This window comes from Chaetodon auriga, chromosome 17 (assembly GCF_051107435.1).
Source record: "Chaetodon auriga isolate fChaAug3 chromosome 17, fChaAug3.hap1, whole genome shotgun sequence".
Taxonomy (NCBI): Eukaryota; Metazoa; Chordata; class Actinopteri; order Chaetodontiformes; family Chaetodontidae; genus Chaetodon; species Chaetodon auriga.
The window spans coordinates 16,904,948-16,927,197 of NC_135090.1; the positions used below are offsets into that span (position 1 = coordinate 16,904,948).

General features: G+C 42.4%; 1 protein-coding gene across 4 annotated transcripts in view; it reads left to right on the forward strand.

Annotated features, from left to right (window-relative positions):
- Positions 1–597: 597 nt before the first annotated feature.
- The window catches only part of LOC143335575 (RNA-binding motif, single-stranded-interacting protein 3), a 266,419-nt gene continuing 244,766 nt past the window's right edge, over positions 598–22,250 (forward strand). For 2 of the 4 annotated variants that reach the window (XM_076755107.1, XM_076755109.1), the window contains exons 1-2: positions 598–882; positions 3,125–3,313. In XM_076755107.1, the coding sequence (XP_076611222.1) occupies positions 3,140–3,313 (174 nt within the window). In that variant the 5' untranslated portion in view covers positions 598–882; positions 3,125–3,139. The remainder of the gene's footprint in view (positions 883–3,124; positions 3,314–22,250) is intronic. The other 2 variants (XM_076755108.1, XM_076755112.1) reach the window with 1 other exon arrangement.

Genomic DNA, 22,250 nt, shown 5'->3' on the forward strand with positions numbered 1-22,250 from the left:
GAAAAGGGCTTCTTTTACCTCAGTTTTCTTATGTGTGTGTGTGTGTGTGTGTGTGTGTGTGTGTGTGTGTGTTTATAAAATACCGTGCTTTTTTGGCATTTGATGTCTAATGGGATAGAAACATCAATGTGGTCACACTACAGGTCTAACACTGCACAAGAAAGTGGTGTTATTCAGCTGCCTGTGAAAATGATTGTTTTTATAATTATTCCTTATTACTATTATTGAAGAACAATTTCTTCTTTACGCCATGCAGGTTACACAATAAATCTATTTTAACTCTGCAAATTCCACTGCTTATTCATCTGTTGCTGGCCTGGCTTCACCTCCCACATGACAGGTGGGCTTCTCCTTGTAGAAGCTTTCGCTGCTTTCAGATACTCCAGGAAATATTACTTACAGGCCGTTTCGCCTTCGCAGATGTTCAAATGTGTTTCGGGCAGGTTGAGGAAGTGCAGAAAGTCATTCGTGAGTCTCGTGTCCTGGATTCAGGCTGTTTCGATGAGCACCTGAAGGCACCATTCTCGACACGCGCTCGGTGTGACCGTGAGGTGGGCGGGAGGGAGGAGGGTTTGTTTGGTGACAGCTCGCGCGGACACGCCCGCCGTGACAGCAGCGGCAGCGGCAGGTTGTGCAGTGTTGACACCGCGCTCTGCCTCCTCAGCGGTGACCGAAGAGTCTCGCAGCCTCTCAGCCGCTTCTTTTTTTTTTTCTGACGGAATAACTTCTCGTACAACTAAATGAACCGGTTGCCTGTGGTTCAGCCCCAGACTGCCGTGGCTTTCCGCGTCAGAGCAACAACAGAGATGTAAAGCAAGTTGCACTACCGCATCTTCCTCTTGATATGCTTCTGACATAACGAGGAGCCAAGAAGTGACAGAGGTATTTCGGCATTACTTGTTTATGTTCGTGTGCCGCCGCCGCCGCCGCCATACGCTGTTAAAGCTACCGTAACAGCACAGACAGCGCTAGAAGCCCCGTCAGCGGCGACAGCCCCTTGTTAGGATGTTTATAAGTCGCTCGGAGCCGGGGCAGTGTCAGATAATAGATGTTGGGAGTTGTTTTTGTCTCTCCTGGGTGACATGGCCATTGCTAACTGCTGCTTCGAACGCCTGCAAGCGTGAAGGCAACGCAGGCGGGTTACATTAGCAACTCAGGAAGGAGCAAACTTTGAACGTTTTTTTCAACGGTCGTCGCAAAATTTAGGGCTGACTCTGGGCCTCACCTGCGAGGTAACTGGTCCCAGTGCAGATATATAAGAGGTGTGTATCATGCAGCTGTAGTTACGTGTCATACCGTTCAGAGTTAGTCACTGTTCGGCTCGTTTTGTGGCTGTGGTAACCATTTCTCATCAGTTGATGATGCTGCCCGAGCACTTACGTCACCCCGTACGTCACGGGGGTTAATTAACGCGGTCCAACAGGTGCGTTCACCTGCGATGCCAAGTTTTGCTGCTGCTGTCAGTGCGTTGCAGCGTGGAAGTGTTAACGTAAGCGCCTTCAGGACGTTTATGAGGAAGCTCGTCGCGTTTGAGGGAACAACCAGCTGACCTCATAACTTATTGATGGCTCCAGAATGCAGAATGAAGCGTCTCAGTGCTAAACATCACCCGGCTGCTGGTTTCAGATAGGAAGATGATCCGTCCTTGATCTGTCCTTCAGAGGGGACTTCTCTTCACTTTGATTATTTCTGCTAAATTGTTTTGGGGACTTTAAAACGCTGTAAACTTGCTACTGATACAATGCAATGACACTTTCTCGCCGTAGTCACTCATCACAACGACCTGAGGAAGGTCTTTTCGCCCTAAGCTACAGATCCATGTAGTTAAACCTAGTTAAACCTTTTTAATGGATTTCTGTGCACCCAGCCTCGGGGTTGCCCGACAGAAATGGTCTTGCATAATGATATAGTCATTTATCATGCATTGTCAGAGACAGATATGAGGTTAAAGGTCAGGATCAGCTGCAGTGCGGCACCCTGGAGCTGAAATTTGCACTTTTTGGGTTAGAAAACTGTCCACTTTAAATGAGTGACAACCAAAGATTGGTTAAATAGACCTTTTTTTTTTACAGACATTTTGACTTGCAGGAAAAGCACTGGAAGTTTTTTCTTTTTGCAAATGATGGCTCCGTTCCACAAAGTGCTCCAGTAAGCCATGATGGTGAGCCAGCATCCACAGTACCAGGGCACTGGAACTAGCTCACCTAAATGGACTGCAGCCATCACTTATTAATTACACTTGTGCATTTCCTGCTTTGTCTAGTCAAAATGTCAGCGTTATTAAGGCGTACCTGGCAGAAAATCTTAAGTGCTTACTTTCCTATCAGGACAGGGATCATCCTTTATTAAAACAAAGGAATATTGCTGTCCCACAGTTCCTCGTTCCAGTGATAGATGACTCATAGGGCAGGAGTTCTTGATCAGATTTTATCTGCATAGTTAATTTTGTTATAAAGATTTGGGTTTGATAACACTGGTGTTGAACCTATGCATATTTCTTCAATAGGCCTATGTTTTATCATGCAACAGATTTTTTCTAGTAATGAATATTGCACTCAGTTGTACAGTATGTGTTTGATGACAGTGTCATCATATGTATCTGAAACTTTAGGCGCAGTCTATAAATGGTAAGATGAATAGATCCATTTTGTAATCAGTCTTCGTTTGTTCCAGCTTATTGAACTTTCCTACATTCATATGTCTCCTTTTACAAATCTTTATTTTCATATTTGTAGTTATTTTGCTGCCACTGACAAACATAGCGCGTTAGTATGCTAATCCTTGTGCAAAGCCTTGGTGTAAGACAACTCACTGGTGTGCACGCAAACGCTTGATGTAACCTTTTGCAGAGTACCTACTCTTCCCTCCAAGCTTCTTAGGAAGATTCGTATCAAAAGTGTTTCTAACTGTCGCTGCATCTTTACATCATCTAGTGAAAGTTCAGCCAACATTTCCTTATTATCTCTTGCACTCATCAGCTCAGGAGCAGAATCCAGCAGTCAAGGAAGTATGCTCATATCAGCGTGTATTTGGCAGAGATGGTTGTTAGAGCACATCTATGAATCATCCGTCTGTCTAATTCATCCCCTTTCTCACCTTATTCTCCACCATCTTCCTTTTCAAGGCTCTGCAGAGGAAGATGGAGGTCCAGAGTGGTGTTCAGCAGCTGGAGCCGCGCCCTCTAGGCTCTCCTCGGTCGGGGGCCAATCAGCAGAATGAATTGGACGACAGGCAGACGGATGCCAGCGGCAGGCCTTCCGCTGACAACCTCAGTAAGGATGCGCAGCCAGCAAGCCAGAAAGATGACAAGAAAGTAAGTGGCACACACCCACTGCCACACATCTGCAGCAGCTGTGCTTTGTGTGCGTGTCTGGGTGTGTCTGTACATGTGCATGATGAGTGATGTGAGCCTGCCTGTCTGTCGAGCTATTCTGGGTGATATGTTCTGTGCTTTTACAGAGAGAGACTTCCTCATTCACTGTGTTATCTCTTGGAGTGCTGAAAAGCCAAGTTGTAATGCATTCGGCATGTGTTATGTTGTTGAATAGCGTGGTAGCCGCTGATGCTGTAGCTGCAGAGCTGCACTGGATAAGCTCGGGTTATCCAGTGTTGGAAGAACCTGTTTGCTCACCAGTGCTGCAAGAAAAAGTGAAAGTGTAGGTACTTTTGGTCTTTGGTTGCAGCGGTTTCAAAGGAAGTAGGTAATGTGTTGTTTGGTTGCCAAGAGGACTGTTCAGCACATATTACAAACCACAGCTATGATACATACAGGGAGAATCGCTTATTATTACATGCAGACCGGGTTAGCTTGTGCAGTCTCCGCGTGTGAGTGCTGATTCTCAAACATATCAACCCTCTGCCATCTTGGAGCCCTCTGCACGTCCAAGAATGACAGTAAAATCCTCGCTGGCTCTCTTCCATCTCAAGGATGTCAATCATGCCTCTCTGGCAGGAGCCAGAACCTCTTTCCGTCAATCAGACTGAGAGGCCCTATAGGCCTCAGAGCAGAGAAGAGATAGCGGCAGAATAAACAGAACAGATATAGGAAAACATTGACGAGATGACTGGACTGACTGCTACTGGCAGCTCTGAATGGGATGCTTGTCATGGCTTGCTGTATCAATTTTGAGTCCTTTGAGCAGACTTTGAGCAAACAGTAATCGACATAACCCTTTAGGGTCTTCATCTTGGCAAGGTAAAAGGGCTCCTGAAGCATTTAGATAACGGAAAAAAACTATTGAAAATATAATTTAATATAATTGTTTTAGATGTGGTGGCAGCTTGTGAAAGCAGGAGGCCTTTGCTGGCAGGGGATGTGCTGTTGTGTATGTATCTTAAATCTATTGCCTTTTCCCAATTTATTATTCAATCTGAAGCAGCGTCGTCCATGTACAGAGTATACTGTGTATGAGAGGCCTACCCAAATAGATACGCCTCTGCTCAAAAATGTGCCTTTTTATTTTGATATTTTCCATCTAACATCTGCATGTGCACATTAATTAAAAGGCTTCATTCACGAGAAGCTGCATTTATGTACAGTGGTACTGAAATAAAAGACTTCCATAATTAGAATACTTATAGGTTGTAGGTGAACAGCTGCATCTCAAATTTAGGATTGCTCGTGTAGCTGCAAGAATGACCGATGGCTAATTTTCCAAATTGTCACAGTTGGGTTAATACAAAGCATTTAAGCTTTTCATGCTGACCTGTATTAAGATTATTAACCAGTGTCATGTGATAAAATTCAGTCTAACTATTCAAATTAAGGAGAACTTAGATTGTTTTATCTTTCTCAGACATCCTACACCACTGACACTTTCTGGAGGATGCCGATACACAACACCAGTGAGATAAAAGTTTGCTTCCTCTCTTAGATGTAATTGGCTCAATGAAACTAGCAGGACTGGAACACAGCAACACACTTAGGGCTTCCTGGTTGCCTTCACACAATTGGTTCCATCAATTGGCTGCATGTCTGCTCGGATTGTCTGCCGATGTGTCAGAGAATTTCACCCTTATGGTACGCAGCTGACAATAAAAGCTGCCGTGCTGATTGTTGCCACTGCAGAAGCTCGAGTGCACAGTGTTTATGGTGAGCACAGGCATTTATCTGTCTTTGGTAGTCGGTGCCTTATTGTGAAGCATTGTGAAGCAATGAGGCATGAAGGCGTTAGCTCCTTCAGTTTAAGAGCGCACAGGTTTTCTAACTAGCTCACAGTGGCAACATCAGTCATAGTTGTTTTTTTTTTGTTTTTTTTTTAATTTTACAGTGGGTGCCTCCAAGTGGCAGACAATGGGCAACAAGGCCACAGCCCCCGTCGTGACACCTTTGTGGGTGTAAGTGCAATTTGAGTGTGTGTGTGTGTTTTTTCATTTTTGTGCTCTTTGTTGGTTCATTAGCGGTTGAGTCAACACCTACTGCAGTTTGCTGAGGGTGGCCCTGGGAGTGTGAGTGCCTCTGACACTGCCTGACCAACCGGCTGGCAGTCTGGCTCCTGCCGCTGTGGTGTCATTGATTAGTCTGGAGAGTTTATTCATCAAGGTGTCATCGGTGCAAGTGGACCAGTGTTCTTGTCCTTGTTAAAGGGTGCTTGCCTCCTGCCTGCCCTGTTGTTTATTAGTGATACATCATAGAGAATAAGGCGGCACTGTCTGACCCGTGGGCTCCGGCTCAGAGCTGCTGTGGCACATGAGGTTGCGGTGCAGTCAGCTGTTGCTTAAAGGTTAAGCAAGTCAACTGGTGAAAGTGAATTTGCTAGTTTGAATCCCTGGACTGTCTCCAGAATCTGAATTCCCCAGACTGTCTCCAGAATTTGAATACCCAGGGGCAAAAAAAAAAAAAAGGTTCAAAGGTTCAAAATTAATTGTACTCTTAGCAATGTGCTGATGAAGTGCCCTTCTGTGAGCACTTAATCCCAAACTGCTCCTGGTTGTGATATTATCTGCTAACTATGGTTGCGCTGTGGGGGTTTCATATCCTGTGAGGCAAGATTGTGGGGAATGGTATGATTTTCAGAGTCAGAGTCACACCCATGTTACATGGAGCCTGATTGATTTCTGTCAGCACCTTGCTCTCAGTTTACCAATCAGAAACTGTGTTATTGAGGTTTAAGTGTGCACAGCTGGGCACAACTGGGCATCCTGAAGTTGAGCTGAGGTTTGAATTGTCAGCGAATATATGCATTTTTTTATGCCTGTGCAAAAACATGGATGCTAAAGTGGCAAGTGAGGCGAACTAGCTTCCACTTGGAAAGTTGAAGCTGATCAGTCTAGCTTGATGCCATTGGCACTGAGAGATTAAACTCAGGTGTATCACTCAAAAGTTTTACATTTCATTTGTCTTCTGAGTCACTATCTAGTTATGATTCTGTGAAAGTTATAGGTGTGAACAACAAAAGGGCCACAAACGACTTTCTTCACTGATGAGACAGATTTTTCTTTTCATGATCTGTTATTTCTCCCATTAACGTTCGTTATGGATACAGTTACAGTCAGACAGGGTAGGAGTCTGTCAGTCAGTTAGAAACACTTTTTACATAATTTATTGTCATTTCCATTCAGTCACATGTGAGGCTGAAGAGTGTCAGAGATTTGAGTTACATAATTTCAATTTCCCTGAAACATTTTGCCTAATAAATGATTTCCAGAATTCAAAATACACCAGAGCCATACTCTGGGTTATTAAATAAAGATTTCACATTCAGAATATCAATAAATACAAACAATGAATAAATAATATACATGTATTCTGCCAGTAGAAACACGGCACTCGGTAATAAATACAAAACACAGGTTGTTATTCATGTGGAGGTGTTTGTTAAATAGGTAGTGGGCTACAGAGAGAAAACACAGCTGCACTGGCACTGATAACGGTATGCTTTTACTAGTTTTAGCATTAGCACCTTGCACATGTGTGCATACACAAACTCATTAAAAGTCTCTACAGCTGTTAAAGCCCACTGACAGATGATCCAGCTGTGATCAGCTGACGCTGTCATCAAAATCGGACGTTGCCTCACTGTGAGGCAGCTGGATTTAGGAAAATCACAAGATCATGCAAGAACCCAGCCCTGATTTGCTAAACAGCCTGCCCTGAATGTGTAGCAGAAACACTGAAAAATAGCTCCCGCGGTGGAAGCGGTTCTGCCAAATCTCTGCATGTGGACACATTTTGATTGTCCCATGGTATATACTGACCCTACAGAGGACATGCACTGGTTTCTCAGACAATTTGAATTTTGATGTCAGTTCAACTTTAAAATATTTATGTTCTTAAATACAAATTAAAAAAACATCCCAGTTCAGACCCTCAGTAACGCTGTGTTTTATAGAAGAATACTTGAGGAAGATCAGGTGAAGTTTTAATTTCAAGGGTCGAGCAGAAGGTCTTAAAGCTGACCCTGCACTTTAACCTCTGCATAACCCCTGTCATACCGCTGCACCCTGACCCCTGTGTTGATCTGTAACACTCACTGAAGTGCAGTACATGACCTCTAAAACACCCCAAGGGATTATTTCTGGTAGCATCCCTCACCGTGATGGCATCGGTTTGTGCTCATTATTCTGCAATTAGCTTTGTTGAAATCTCAAAGCATCAGCTGACCACCACTGATGATGAGCTACAATGCTGATTTGAAGTATTGCACTAATTGGTGTCACAACAGCCTACTGACCTTTACCTCATTAACTGCACTGGAAGCAGAAATAAGTCGGCAAGCACAAGGCTTACGGTCGCACGTACGAGTTAAGATGCTGATCCTGGAGTTTTTATAATTGTTCTCTATTTTAAGACTGTGTGTGTGCTCATGTCTGCGTCTGAGTTTTTTTCATCTCTCCTGTGCATGTAAAAACAGACCGATCTGTGGTAATTTGTTTTCTTTCCATTAGAAAGTCATCGGGGATGGAGCTTTTAGGCGTGGAGTGGAATAGTCGTACCAGTGATTACTGCTGTTATATTTGATTACACAAATGAGAAACATTCATGAACAGAGGAAGCAAATTATATTAAATTGCTCTGACTGAAGATTTTGTGTACACTTCCAAATGAACGATCAGAAAATTAAAAATCCGTGCAGATGTTACTCAGTCAGAATTAATTTCGTGTTTGTTAACCAATAAAATCAACTCGTGTAAGCTGAAGTCGGATAAGTGGAACTTTCTTGACTTTGTGATGACTTGTTGTCCAGATGCTCTCGGAGCATTTGCCTAATGGCCTCTCACTCATCATGACTTTTAAGGTACCTGGAAAAGCAGATGGCTTCTCACCTTGCTTGGCAATTTGGCTTCAGTAGCAGTGTGACAGGTTGGGATGTGATTCACTGTGATTACTACTTTCTCGTCTTTTTATAAACAGCATTAGCCACGTTGCCCGTGACCTCTGAAACCGGTCAGCAGTTTAACTACTGAATTTGCTGTGTAAAAATCAGAGATAATAGGATAAAATGTAAAAAAAAAATGTGTGCCAGGAAAGTTTTTGTCTTCTCTGTCAGCATTGCTGGAGTGAGCAGAGTGCAGTGAGTTGAGGTAAATATGGACAGACAACCTGAACACCACCTCCACAGCCCCCCTCGTCCTCCACTCCACAGATTACCTCAGTGGTAGCTACCGGGGCCCAGATAATTACCTTGTGTTATTTCTCCTCCCACACTTTGCTTTTGAAGTCGTGGCTGCCTGGCTGCCTAGCTGCCTCAGCTCTAATAGCATCCCGGCATGCCATCGATCCCGCACCCCTCCTCCGGATATGAATAGGTAGTGGAGGCAGGCTGATGGGTTGTGGAGGGAGCAGCCTCGTAGTCTGCCCCAAGCCTCTGCAGGTTTCCTAAAGCGCAGGTTAATCAATATTCCAGTATGCCTGATCATGGAAACGGCACAATGCGCAAATTACTGTAATATGCACATTAAGCTGCAAATTGCGATGTGCTCTTTGTAAGCAGACTCTTAACTGGCACCTTGTCAAATACTGTACATTTACAGATGCAAAAGACTGCCTGCCTTAGCTGCGACAAATTGAACCTGCTGTAACCAAATGATTTCCTGTGTGTGTGTGTGTGTGCGCGTGAGTGTGAGTGTGAGTGTGTGTGTGTGTGTGTGGGGAGCGTACAGCATGGCAGTTCAAAACCTCCACCATGGTAGGGACCTTTATAAAGTCCTTACCAGTGTTGAGAAAATTAATGGCTTCTCTGCTCAGCTGTGGCAGGAAAGTAATATAAATTGTAGCTCTAATAGTTTTAGATATGCTGTGATGTCTTAATCCTTTGACAGCACAAATATTCACTGCCATGCACCAGACTATTTCAGGGAAAATGCCTTTGGAGGCGGTCGCTTTGCAGAGAGGTGAGATGAAACTAAAGTGTGACGGCAAAGAGCTGCAGGCAGATAAAGTACAACTGCATATGTGATAATCTCATTACTGTAATGCTATCCTGAGCGTTATTGGAAGTTTTTTTTTTTTTTTTTGTAAAGCAAATACGAGTGCAATTTGAAACAGCTCCATCTTGATTGTGCATCGGGGAATGATGTGGTCAAGTGAACGATGTCCAGATTGAATGTTTTCGGTCTGATCTGAAGTCTTGATGAGATATTTAGTTGTAGTTTTCATGTACATAACTTTAAAATTCATCTGTGTGTCAGGATGGTTCGAAAAGCTGAAAAGAGCTTATGTTCATTCCCTGCACAAACAAAATGCTGAATCTCAAATGCAAAGTTCTCAACCAGCAGACCTTGACCAGGCCAGACAGGCTGGCTTGTCAAACACAGGTGTAAACTAGTAACAGTATTAGTAATATCTATAATAGTAGTATTAGTAATAGCTCTGTTATATTTCGGTTTTGCAGTCCCAGGGTTGTGGTATTGCACATTTTCACAGCAGAAAAAGCTACGGTATAATTGATAACATCAAGAATGACTTCATTCCATATAGGTGAGCTAGTTCAAAGGTTCTGCTGTTGTGCATGCTGGTTCACTGGCATGGCTTACTGGGATTCTTAATGGAACTGAACCATCACGCTTTTACTGCCATGAAAAATCAAAACGTGCTGTGAAATGTTTTTCTTTTTTTTTTGCATCAGTATGGCAAATACAAATATGCAAATTCCATAAAAGGCTAAAAGGTATAATTAGACTATAGCAATAATTGCTGCTCACTGGTACCACTTAAGGCTTCACGATGTATCGTTTCAGCGTTGCCATCGCAGTGTGTGCATGTGCAGTGGTCACACTGCAGGGCGTGCACTGTCAAGTAAGTAACTCTGCAACATTTTTGCTGCTTGATACAATAGGAAAACTTCCACGGTTCCACGGCACCATTTTCCATGACTAATCTGGAAGAGAAGTCTGCCTGAAATAACATAATTTACTAATTTAAGGGTTCTTGGATACACAGAGTTTGTTGCGAGTGAGTGACATGCAGTTCTGCATGCACAGTGAACTATTAGTGTATTTCAGAGCCACCAGTGTTTTTTGGTCAGTGGAGGAGAGATGTGCCAGCTTTACCACAGCATTAGATTGTGCTGTAAAAGTCTGCATCACGATAGCCAACTTGTGGTAAAACACAAGCCTCGTCTCTGGAGTCTGTGTTTAGAGGAGGAGTAATTCAGCGTATTTCCCAGTCAGAGTTTCTCCAGGAGTTGCCCGGTCTTGGTGTAGCTGTTTTGTGGGGATCCGTGGTCAAACCCAGTGTTTTGAGTTGTCTCTCTCGTTTTGTGGCTGTGAACTGGATTAGAACTAAACTGTTCTGAGGTTGTGGGGAAAATTTAGTCTTTACCAAGTGGATTGAACTCTGGGAATATGGGACGAGTCTTTCACACACCCACTCCAATATTGCTTTGCTTGCTTGATGTAAAACACCTTTTGAAAGGTGAACTACATGTTGTTGCAGTGCTGGTTTTTCGTACTATTTGCTTTATTGTTTTACATGTTTTGGTTATTTGTCAGACGTCACTCTAACTGGTACTCGTCTGCATTTAAAAGTGTCAGACCCACCGCAAAAAAGTAATGATCATTGAAAACAAGGTATGATGGGTGACATTATGACGTTCCACAGCAGGAAAAGCATAGGCATTTATTTTAATCAATTGCAGCTCAGCTCTATCTTTGGGTCTATGATCTTTCTTCCACCAGATTCATAAACATACTGACACTGCATTTCATAGACCGGCAAAGAGCGCAACCTGGAGATGTTCAAAGCTCCTTTGAACATTAAGTCCTGAGCGTGGCCACATTTCAGTAGACAGCTTGATGAAACCTTTGCGGGGTGCTAATTTTGCAAAACTGTGATGAGGCACTGCGGGAACACCACTAAAATATCCAGCCACGAGTTGAGGCTTACATCAGCACCCAATGTGGTAACAACTGACTGCGATGACTGAGCTCATGAAGTTACCAACCATAACACGTGACGAATAAGTTCTCAATAAAACAAAAGAATGAGTCATTTGAAAGCAAGCAGAAACTAATCCAAACAATATTCTGTTGAGTTGTTTGAGGGTGGATGCACTTTTTTGCTTTCACAACATGCACTTCTCTCACACTGAAAAGTATGTACTGTATTCCTGTCAGGTGAGGTAAATATATCACCTTTGGAGTGTCCAGAGCGGGAAGTAATTGGGTGAGCTCCTGGTTTGGTGACCAAGGTCAAGCCTTAGTCCATGATCTCATGTATTAGGGACAGATGATCATTAGCGGGAGGGTGAAAGAGCATTACAAACTGATTTTTTAATCCTTTGCTCTATTTGTGATCACCGCATGGATGCCTACAGTAAACTTACGCTCCTCAGGCACATGTGGACCTGTAGAGATAGTGATATGCATTTAAATGCAAATGAAGCCTCTGCAGAAATGGTACTAGTAGCACATTTTGTTTAGATACGTCTCTTCAGAAAACTGTACAGGATTATTTAGTAACAGTAAATATGGTCAGAAATGCTAATCATTGTGACTGGTGTGCTATTTAATGCATTTTATGAGTGGCTCTGGCTATTTGTAGAGACTTTATTTGTGTTCCTGCTTGCTATTTTAGTCCATTGGATCTTTAATCTGTCATACAAAAGTAGAGAGGATGATCAAGCATGTCAAATGTGTATAATGTAGTCATGTATCAAGACACCGCCCCTTTCATCGGCTCTGTTTATCTCTTATCGGTGCATTTTACTCATCTCTTCAAAGCATACCTGTAGTTTAAACATAGACGACAAATGGGCACTCACGCGTGCACACAGACACGCGCACTGACACAGCGACCAGCAGATGACAGGGACCTTATTAGCTGCTGTCACAACACATTCATCCCTCATCTGTTTCTGGGAGATGTCGTGAGCAAAAGGTTGCTCTGTGCTGCAAAGTGGCAAAGTGGGCTCCTCACTGTGTTTTTCATTCCCTCTAATGGAGAGCGATGGCGTGGGCCCCAGCCATCTCTATCTGTGGCCCTGTCCAAACAGGGGTGATTTCTGCCTGAAAATAGCCCTGCTGTCAGCTTGCCTTAGTTGCCGGGCCCGCTGAGAGTCAGTTACGGGGATCAGTGCTCGCTGGAGTGTGCGGCACCGTGGTAAGACACGGTGCTGGTGACACATTGCTTTGATGGGATCACCGACCGCTCCTAATCCCCCCTCGACACAGATGACCTAAGGGGCTCATTGGACTCAGCAGAGCACCAGTCATGACTCCCGTTCTGCCTGACTTCAACATCCTATTGAGTTGACCTTCAGCCCTTAGACTCACAAATATCATATATTAATAATAATAACACATAAACAGCGTTCAGCTGTTTGGTTGAAAGGTGTCTCCTTTGAGATTTGTGCTGGAGGTTGCTTTACATGTGCTTGTGTGTGAATATGCACGCATGTATGTGCTGACAGAAATCCCATTGTTGTTCTTTTCTAAATATAATGGAAGATGTTTTAAGATGCATCAAAGCAGACTTTTTTCCTGAGAATTTTTAAAGCCATAAACTACATTAAAAAAAAAAAACCCACTACTGCTGTTGTTATGCATTTAGTTGGGTTCATAATGAAATATTTGTTGGACGTGTAACTTGATTTGTAGGCCAGCAATTTGGCATGGGAACATAAGCATTAGAACACCCTGTTTAGGAGGCCATCTGGAAAATCCTTCGCTGTGATTAAAAAAAAAATAAATAAAAAAATCAGCCCTTTGCATTTTCATTTTTTAATGAATTGTGTACCCCGTGGATGTTTGCTGTGAGTCTGCTACACTGGAGCTGTGTGGAGGCGTGTGTGTTGTTCGGGGTTTGTGTCTGACTCAGTGTCAAGGCTGGGAACTGTTCACTCTCTGTTTGTGATGACTTGGCAGCAAAGGAAAGGTCAAGGAAGACTTGTGCAGAATTGCCAAAAGTGCTGGATTAGCAGTAGTCCATCCTGGTTTTCACAGGGTGGAATTTTTATACGAGAGTTTTATACGTTGCCAGAAAATATGTTTAATGTTCTCATTTCTGGCTATAGACTGCACATTATGTGGCTCTTAAAGTCATAAAACTGTTATGTACAACATGCTCAATAGGCGATTGTTAGTGGTGGAATTACAGACACAGAATATGCAGCCTGACAATCACTGGCTGAAAAGGAATGTTAGTGGATTACATGTCTTACTAACTCAAACAGTGTGTGGCCTGTTTTTTGTGGCCATTCTGCATCACGAAAGGGCATCTTATTAGGTGGTGGGTGCACATAAAGGGGTCCACGGTCACTGTGCGCAACAACAACAAAAAAAAGCTGGAAAACTGAGCTGTTTATATCGAGCGTTACTGTCTTTATGGTTTTCATATTTCTGCATGATTGTTCATTATGTCTCATGCAGATTTAACATTTTCTATGGCAAGATGAAAACATGTGTCTTAATGTTATTTTTAGGTCTTAATACATGCAGTATGTTGTTAAAATTAATGACATCATTACAGCCAATGCTGGTTTAGTAATATGCTAAATATGAGATTTCATGTAACTCATAAGAAAGCCTGTTTTCCATTTTTCGACAGAACAAAACAAGACAGCAGTACAAAGAACTTTATGGACAAAAAGCTCTGGCAACCCTTTGCACACCGTAGGAAGAAAGAGAAATGGAGACTGCTTGGCTAATTTTCTTATTAGTCATGCTATCAAGCTGCTTGTACTTTTGATTTGCCTACAAAAACACATTGTTTTGTTTCCTGCTTTTGGTGCTTAGTTTTCTATCTTAAGTCAGACCCCTGTAAGTGTGGAAATTGGGGGTGGATCAGATTCAGAATTGGAGACAGCTGCTGATGATATTTTGTTATTATTTTTCGAGCATATGGAAATGGTTTGTATACTCCTCCTCACATTCGGGCCATTATAACACTACATCACTTTTCTTTACGTATCACATTCATACTCATAATTACCCATAAAATTATGTCTGCGAGAGTGTAATTCTGCACAGAACTGCACACTCACTCTGAAAAAAATCCAACCTCAGACTAGAATGTATTGTCTTCTCTTGTCAGTATTAAATGACAACGACTTAGCATATTGTTGTCACTGTAAGTGTGAAATGTCCCGATACAGAGCAGTTGTATTTTTCGGGACATCTTTGAGGTGCGGGCATTCACATGGGAGAATGACCTCAGCTCTGTTCTGTCTGCTCTGACAGATGCTACGCTGTTCAGTCGTGACACATGCGCTCAAATATTTCCATTTGGACAATCTGTTTCCACTCGGAAATGTCATTTGATTCATTATAATCAAGCCCTTAGCATCAATATTTTCCAGTGTTTAGATGAGACTTGGCTTGCAGTCCTCATAAGATCTTGAGATGTTATGAGAACTCAAAGAGCAATATGATGATTTTTTTTTGTCACTTTAGTGTTTTACTGCAAATAAATAAATGCCGCTTTATATAATCACAAACATATGAAAAACTAAAATAGAGACCACAAGATATAAAACTTAATATAAAACTATAAAGACTTTTATTAAATCTGTCCTATAATATCTGTTGTGTGCTGGAAGATTGCATGTCTACCCTCTTATACACTACATGCTCAGCATTTAACAGGGTGTAATGATAGGAAACAAATGGCTGTAACTTCGCTGAGAAGTGTTGGTGGTGAGATATTGGTGAGAGAAATCGTCTCACTTAGTGAAACTGGTATTTGACAAATACCAGTGCCCAAATGAATGTGCATACTGGAAATAAAATAAAAGCACATAAAAATAACAGCAGTGACAATGTTTCCTCTTAAGTCTTGGTGGTTTTTTTTATTTAGTGATAGTGATTTGAAACACTGATCGTAGATCAAGGGGTCATCTGAAAATATTCTTTTATGTAACATTAGTTTACAAGATCTTGTATTTGAAACCACAATCGCGTGTGTACAGAACTGCTCATGTCTAAGAAAAGCTGCGCGTCAGATGTTCGTTTTATTTTCTGTTTTTAATCAACTCCGACCGGCTAACAAATAAATCACTGTTGGATCTAATGTAATGCAAAGTCTATGAAAACTGCTGACTTTTTAGACACAAGCTGAATGATTAAGAACGCAGTTTTAGAGAAAGCGTCTGGCCTAGCGGTCTGATGTTATCAATTTAAGGAATACAATCCTGAATCCAAAGTTTTGATCTGAATTTCAGACGAATGGGCTCGATCCGTCTTTGGTTGTAGATGGATTTACATTAAAGCAAACTATTGTGCTACATGAACCGTAACAGCGGTAATATCGGAATTTACGTCATCAGTGACGTAAGAGAAGCAATTGGAAACAGACCTGTAATTTCAAAGGAAAATTTCAAAATCAAGACAAAGGTTTCTGGAGGTGAAGAATCCACAACATTACATAAATTAAATACTTTATTTCAGTCAGGGAGGTGGGCGAGTGCCTTTTGGCCTTGTGCCTTCTGGGCGCTCCACACACTGAGCAGTGGTAGTCATTGTGGACGTTACAAACACACTATCCCCGTGACTTATCCATGATAATTACGTTGAAAATCAGCAAAATGTTTTAAGATGGCCAATGCTATTTTTGGCCACATGCGAAAACTGTTTAATGAGGTTGTTCATGTATCCACTTTGGAGGTTTGGCAACAGAAAGCACATCCCATTTATCTGGGTGAAAATGAGAAAGCAAACAACCTGCCTCGTCAAAACTCTTGAGGATATATTTAAATGACCTCATTTCAACCTCAGGCCTCTGGTTTCCCTACGCGCCAGATGTCTAAACTTTTTTAATGTAAAATAAAGGGTTTCCATATCTCATAAACCCAGCGAACCCAGCGGGGAGTCCAGTTTCTGATCTCGCACAAGCTCGAGCACACACAACGGGAGTCCAGGCCAAGTGAGGTACATTTGTACATCTGTTGAGGTTTAAAACAAAGAGCTGAACACTGTGATGGCTGGATGGGCGGGTGATTGGCTGCTTGGCTGCTTGGCTGCTTGGCTCATGGGGGCATCACTAGGGCACCCCACTAGCTCTGTGATAATAAGAGCAAACACCTCTATTATGTTCCCTGGGGCCTGAAATATATATATATATTCACACCTAGTTAGACTGTGTGACCAGCCCTATTAGTTGCAGCAGTTAGACCGTGCCTGCCAACTCATTAACACCACCAAAGGAGATATAAGGCAGTCATTACTGAAGTAGATAATGGTAAAATACTGTACTGGCTTTTAACTGATTGTGGAAATAAAAAGGCAAACCAGCTAATGTGTCACGCTGTGCAGTGCCACAATTCTGTCATAAAGATATTACTGTTTTAAAAGCTGTGAGCAAAGCTTGGCTGTACGCAGGCACACAGGTCAGCCGACTGTGCCCTGTGATGGTGTGTAAATGAAATGGTAATAGAGGTTTCATCACCACTACTAATTACTGAATGACAGTTCTCTCACCAGTGTGTATGTGTGCATGCCTATGCGCTGTGTGTGATAGGCCTAATTAGGTAAACTCTCATTACACTTAAAAGTGCATTACTGCTGCTCTTTTGTAAAGGCTATAATTAGAGCGCTGCAGAGAGTGAGCGGTAATTAAGTTATTTCTCAAGTATTATTAGTCTGCTTGTTATATGAGCCAATTGTATTGAAATGGATAGAATACATATTTGACTTTATGCCAGCGCTTTGTTAACTTTATAGATATTAAAGCAAAGAGCTATTACACAGTGCATGATCAGAGTGTACGGCAATATGTGGTATATCTCATCCTCTTCTCGAGGGATTTCTGCCTGATAAAATTAAAACATCAAAATGGACGATTGCGTGAAATTGCAGAAGGCCTGTGTGAGCTGGAAAAAGGCAAACGGCAACATGGACGTGCATGGCTATGCGCACACATTTCTTGTCTCGGGCTCTCAGCCTGACTTGGCATTTTTGTGCATGTGTCATCCGATGCCTGCAGTAGCAGCAGCGTGAGCCCAAGATCCTCTGACTAATCCAGATTGCCTTCTAATCCCGATGACACTCTCCTCTTCCTGCTATTGATTCCTCCATTATTCCTCTGCAGTTTTCAAGCAGTCTGTCTCTTTTAATGTCCCAACCTTTTTTTCTTTAATTGCCTCTTATCCAATGTTGGGTTGAGTCAGTGTGGATTACCAACCAGTGAAAGTAGCAATGCACAGAGTCATTGTTAAAAGCCATGCAAACCCATGATCTGCCCACACAGGTATTTTCACTTTACCTGATTAGACCCCCACTCAGGTGTGCTTGATTAACACATCCCTCAGTCTGTTATTTTGTTGTGCATTTGTCATTCTTCTTAGTACATGTTTGGTGACGTTAAGCTGTAAACTAATAGCATCACAAGACAAACCTTTCTATGTTTTCAGCTGAAAGAAATTGACACTATGGTTGTACTGACTAATCTTGTGCTTTCCATTATCTCCCCTGCATCTTTGTATATGATTACGTAGCTCCTCTCTCCTTTGTCCTTCCACCAGCAGATTTAAGTAACACTTGTAATGATGTTAATCACTGTCTTAAGGCCTTGAAGGAGAAAGCTAGGAGACTGGGTCACTGGCACATTTACACAGGGTTAGCAAATCCCATCGGAAGGGTGATGGGGTGGATTGAGAGCATGGACTGTTGTGCCAAGAGAGCTGGAGTAGATCCTCTTTCTACACTGTTCTCAATGGGTCTATTTTTAGCACACGGGGTGGTTTTAGTGGGCAGATAGATAACTCTTTGTTGCACGCTTGTGCTCAGAGGCTACTCGCATTCAGTCTGTATGGGCCTGTGTGCCTTGTGCTCATGGATCATATTGAACTGTTGGATCATGCAGCTATTGTTTACTGAGTGGGTCATAAGCCACAGGTTTAGGGCATATTGGTGTGAAGCTTAGTAAAAAATTATGGATGGCGGATAGAACAACATAAACAAAGTATGAAGTATAAAGGTGGGAAAATGCCTCTAGAGAGTAAAACTGTTCAATATGAGAGCAGAAACGATCAAATAAAGCGCTGAAAATATCTTTGCACATCACTGGTTAGAGAATGTACTGTAACTTAAATACTGGGAAGTAAAGTACTACAAGTTATGAAAGGTGTGAAAATTGTACGTAGCATCCAGCATCACACTGACATCAGCCACGTTTGGTATTCAGCCCAGACATGGCGTGGCCTTAATAAACACCATCTTCCTCAGTGTCTCCCTCACTGTCCCCTGCTTCAGCTTCCCACATTGTAGATGATGAAGATACACCTCCCAGTCCCTGGTTGAGCCTCTGATCAGCTGTCTCCATCCACAGGTCAACAGCTGGCTTGGGGGTCAAATTTTTGTGGTCGACATTGACTCCTAGCTGCTTCAACAGCAACTGCACTGACTCTGATTTCTCCTATTTCATTATTGTTTCTCCTGTGCTCGCTTAATGACGCTGACTGCCACCATTTCAGCTGTAAAAATGTAAAATTCCTAATCTACTAAAATAAAAGTACTTACAATACACTACAACCATGTAGTTGTAGTAGCTGTATTTGATCATTTCGAGGAGTGGACACCTCGCTCTCATTTCTCTCTTAGTGTTAAATTGTATTACAAGACAGGCAGGGTTTGCTGCATGGAATGCCTTCAAGCTTTGTCACGCGGAAATATTTGAAACAAGTAATCTGATAACATCTTCACTGATGTCTGAATTTCATCAACCTTCAGCTTCTTCTAATAGACCCTAAAAAAAGAACCAAGAAGTGTTCGGCGGCAGTTTTCAGTAGTATCTATAGGGGGAAACGACCCACAGGTCTCGATGAGCCACAGAGTGATGTGTGCAGATTTCAGAGAGGGAGGAAAGGGAGAGACTGAATGAATGTCAAGCCCAAGGTTAGCAAATCTCATTTATACATTTCAGGTGGGGAAATATCCCTCCCTCCTCCTGTCTCCTCTGTCCTCCCCTCCCATCAACGATAAAAAGGAAGCTTCGCATTTAGCAGAAGTGTGGGCCTGGAGGCTGTGTCACAGAGCCCATGTGACACACACACACACACACACACACACACACACACACGCACACACACACACACATACTGAATACAAACCAAATGACTCTCAGTCTTACTGCACAGGGCTCTATCTTGATTTGTCAGGTGATTTTTAACCTCTTACTTTCTGTATAATTTCATCTTTTTCTTCCTTATAAACCTGCAGGACAAAGCTAAAAACTGTCATACTTGCAGCTTATTTAATACTGTATTTCAGGCAAAACTTCAGGGGAAATGTGAATTAAATGACGTGCAAACCTCTGCATGATGCAACAGTGCAGCTTTGAAAAAACATGGCATTATCTTGGAATGTCTCACGCCGTGTGCAGAAAGCATTGCACAACATCATACAGTATGTAGCTTTCGGAAAGTATTGGAACAAACCAATACAGATAATTAAATGCATGTGATACTGCAATTCTTTTTTTTCCCCACTGGAGATTATAGCCTTAAAGAGTTAAATCCCAGAGTAGATGCTTTTTAAGTGATGTAACAAAAAACTGTTTAATATCCAAAATATACTTGGAAAAACATACATTTTGATCAGGAAATATAAAAGTTTTAATAGAGATGTTTATCATGACTTTAGTAACTTGAGGCTGTTTCCGAACTATCTGACCTGTCTGACCTGTAGGTGGTACTGTACGTGCACGCAGGTCAAGAGTGGAAAGTAGCCTGTCTCTGTTTCTGCGTGTGCTGTGTGTGTTTATGGTCTGTTTCTCTATCCTTGTGTGCACATCCTGTTCGCAGAAAAATGGTCTTTATCCACCTGGCGGGATCCCAACATTCCTTGCTCTTTCTTAATTTGGAACATGTTTGTTGCAGAATGAAAGGAGCGTTTTGAGAGATGATCACAGACATTCTCCCCTGAGAAATCTTAAGGAGGAAAGTGAGCCTATTTTCGGCGCCGTAGCAGTGGAGAGTGGGACTCATTATGACTCACTCAGAGCTGAAATGCTCTGGATGATGTCTGAGTCAGACATAAGGGCCAGTGTCCGCTGCCATGGTGATGCACAGCCAAATGTAACTGAACTCAGAGAGCAATAGAGATGGAAATGAAATGAGGGAAGCTTAAAAGGGCCCCGAGGCGGCTTCACTATTGTCATGATAAAATTCCCAGAGTAAAAGCTGGCGAGCTATAGGCTCCTGTATGTAGACTGATAACTCAGAGATCCTCTAATACTTCCGAGTACACAGTTTTGTGTAGAGCCTTTGATATTGAAGATACATCTCAGCCAAGCCAAGCAAATCAGGGACCATTTCAAAATAATTAATTTTTCTTACTTCTCAGGATTTCTGTATGGAAATCTTCTGTATCCTCTCTGAAAATATTGCTGTTATTCAGCAGACATGCAGTACCATATGAAAGGCTGGCGATTCAGGGTTGTGCTATCGTTTCTGTTTTCATATCGTCCAGTCGTGGTTACTCGAGATCACGGATAGATGGTCCGATCACCAGAGAGTGGCAGGAGTAGAAGGGGTGGGGGAGTTATGTCACAGTGCATCAGTGAAATGCCAGCATGGACGACTTTGTCTTAGTGTCAAGTAGAAATTAAACATCATATATTTTTGGATACAACCTGGGTTACAAAATAAGGACACTGTAAAACTTAATATAAAACAGAATGCAGTCACTTGCAACTTAAATGTCCTGAGCCCATTTCCACAATCTTGTGTTCACAAAGTGGTGAACCTCGCTCCATCCTCGCTTGTTAACGACTGAGCCTTTCCAGGATGCCCTTTTCATATCCAAACAGGTGTTTTGGAGCATTCAGCAAAAGGTGAGGATATTACACATCCTATCTGCAAGCTGTGGAAAAGGTGTGTACCAGTGAGGGACATGCAGACCACTAATTGATTTGCACATGAAAGGCTGCCTTTGAAAAGTCCTTGCGTCTGTGCTGGCTGCGACAATATGACAGCATCATGCTCTGTTTATCACTATCTTTAATATCACAAAATATATCATATCCATAGTTTAGACTGCTCTTACGGAGGGCAGAGCAAAGTTTTGGTGAGCAGGCATATGGAGAACAGAGACGAGGGTTGCAGAGCTATGGAAAAGAGACGGCAAGCTGGTTTGTAATTAAGGATTTAAAATTCCTTCGTCACTCATGCTGATTAACGGGGCTCAGTGGGAGAACATGCGGCTTCGCCAGAAACATCCCTAAATGCACAGGAGGCCACAGATTCCAGAGGTTATTAATGTAGCATCATATTTCTGATAGTAAGTGAGATAAAATCACCTCAATATCAGCGCAGGAAAAAACAGTCATCGATCATGCCTTCATGTGTTGATGTGTGATTCAACTGGCACAAGCCTACTGCGACCTGAACAAAGCCAAGAAATAGTGAACACAGAAACACAACACACACACGAGGTACAAATGCCTGTATCCTCTCCTCCTGCCCTTTAATCAAACAGCACCCTTTTATGATTTTATCTCCCTTGATTCATCTTGAACTTATCTTGATTTATCTTCATGGACTGCTACAGCAGGATAATTGCTGTAAAACCTGAGTCTGGCTCATCATAAGCAGTATTTTCTCATATTATTTCTTCCTCCTCCTGATTAAATACATTAAAATTTAAATAATAAAATGACTCATTTTGACTTAAGCCTAACTTTTCTATGTCCTTTAAGACAGAAGTCAGAGAATCCAGTCTGTGTTGCTGCCTTCGACGGTCACAGGCCTCTCTCAGACCATGATCCTCACTTTGGCACCCTACGGCTAATGGCTGAAATCCAGTATGGCTAGCAGATTAGGAAAAACTTGCACATGCAGTACTTGTCATGCAGGTGTGTCAGAAAGGAGCTCAGG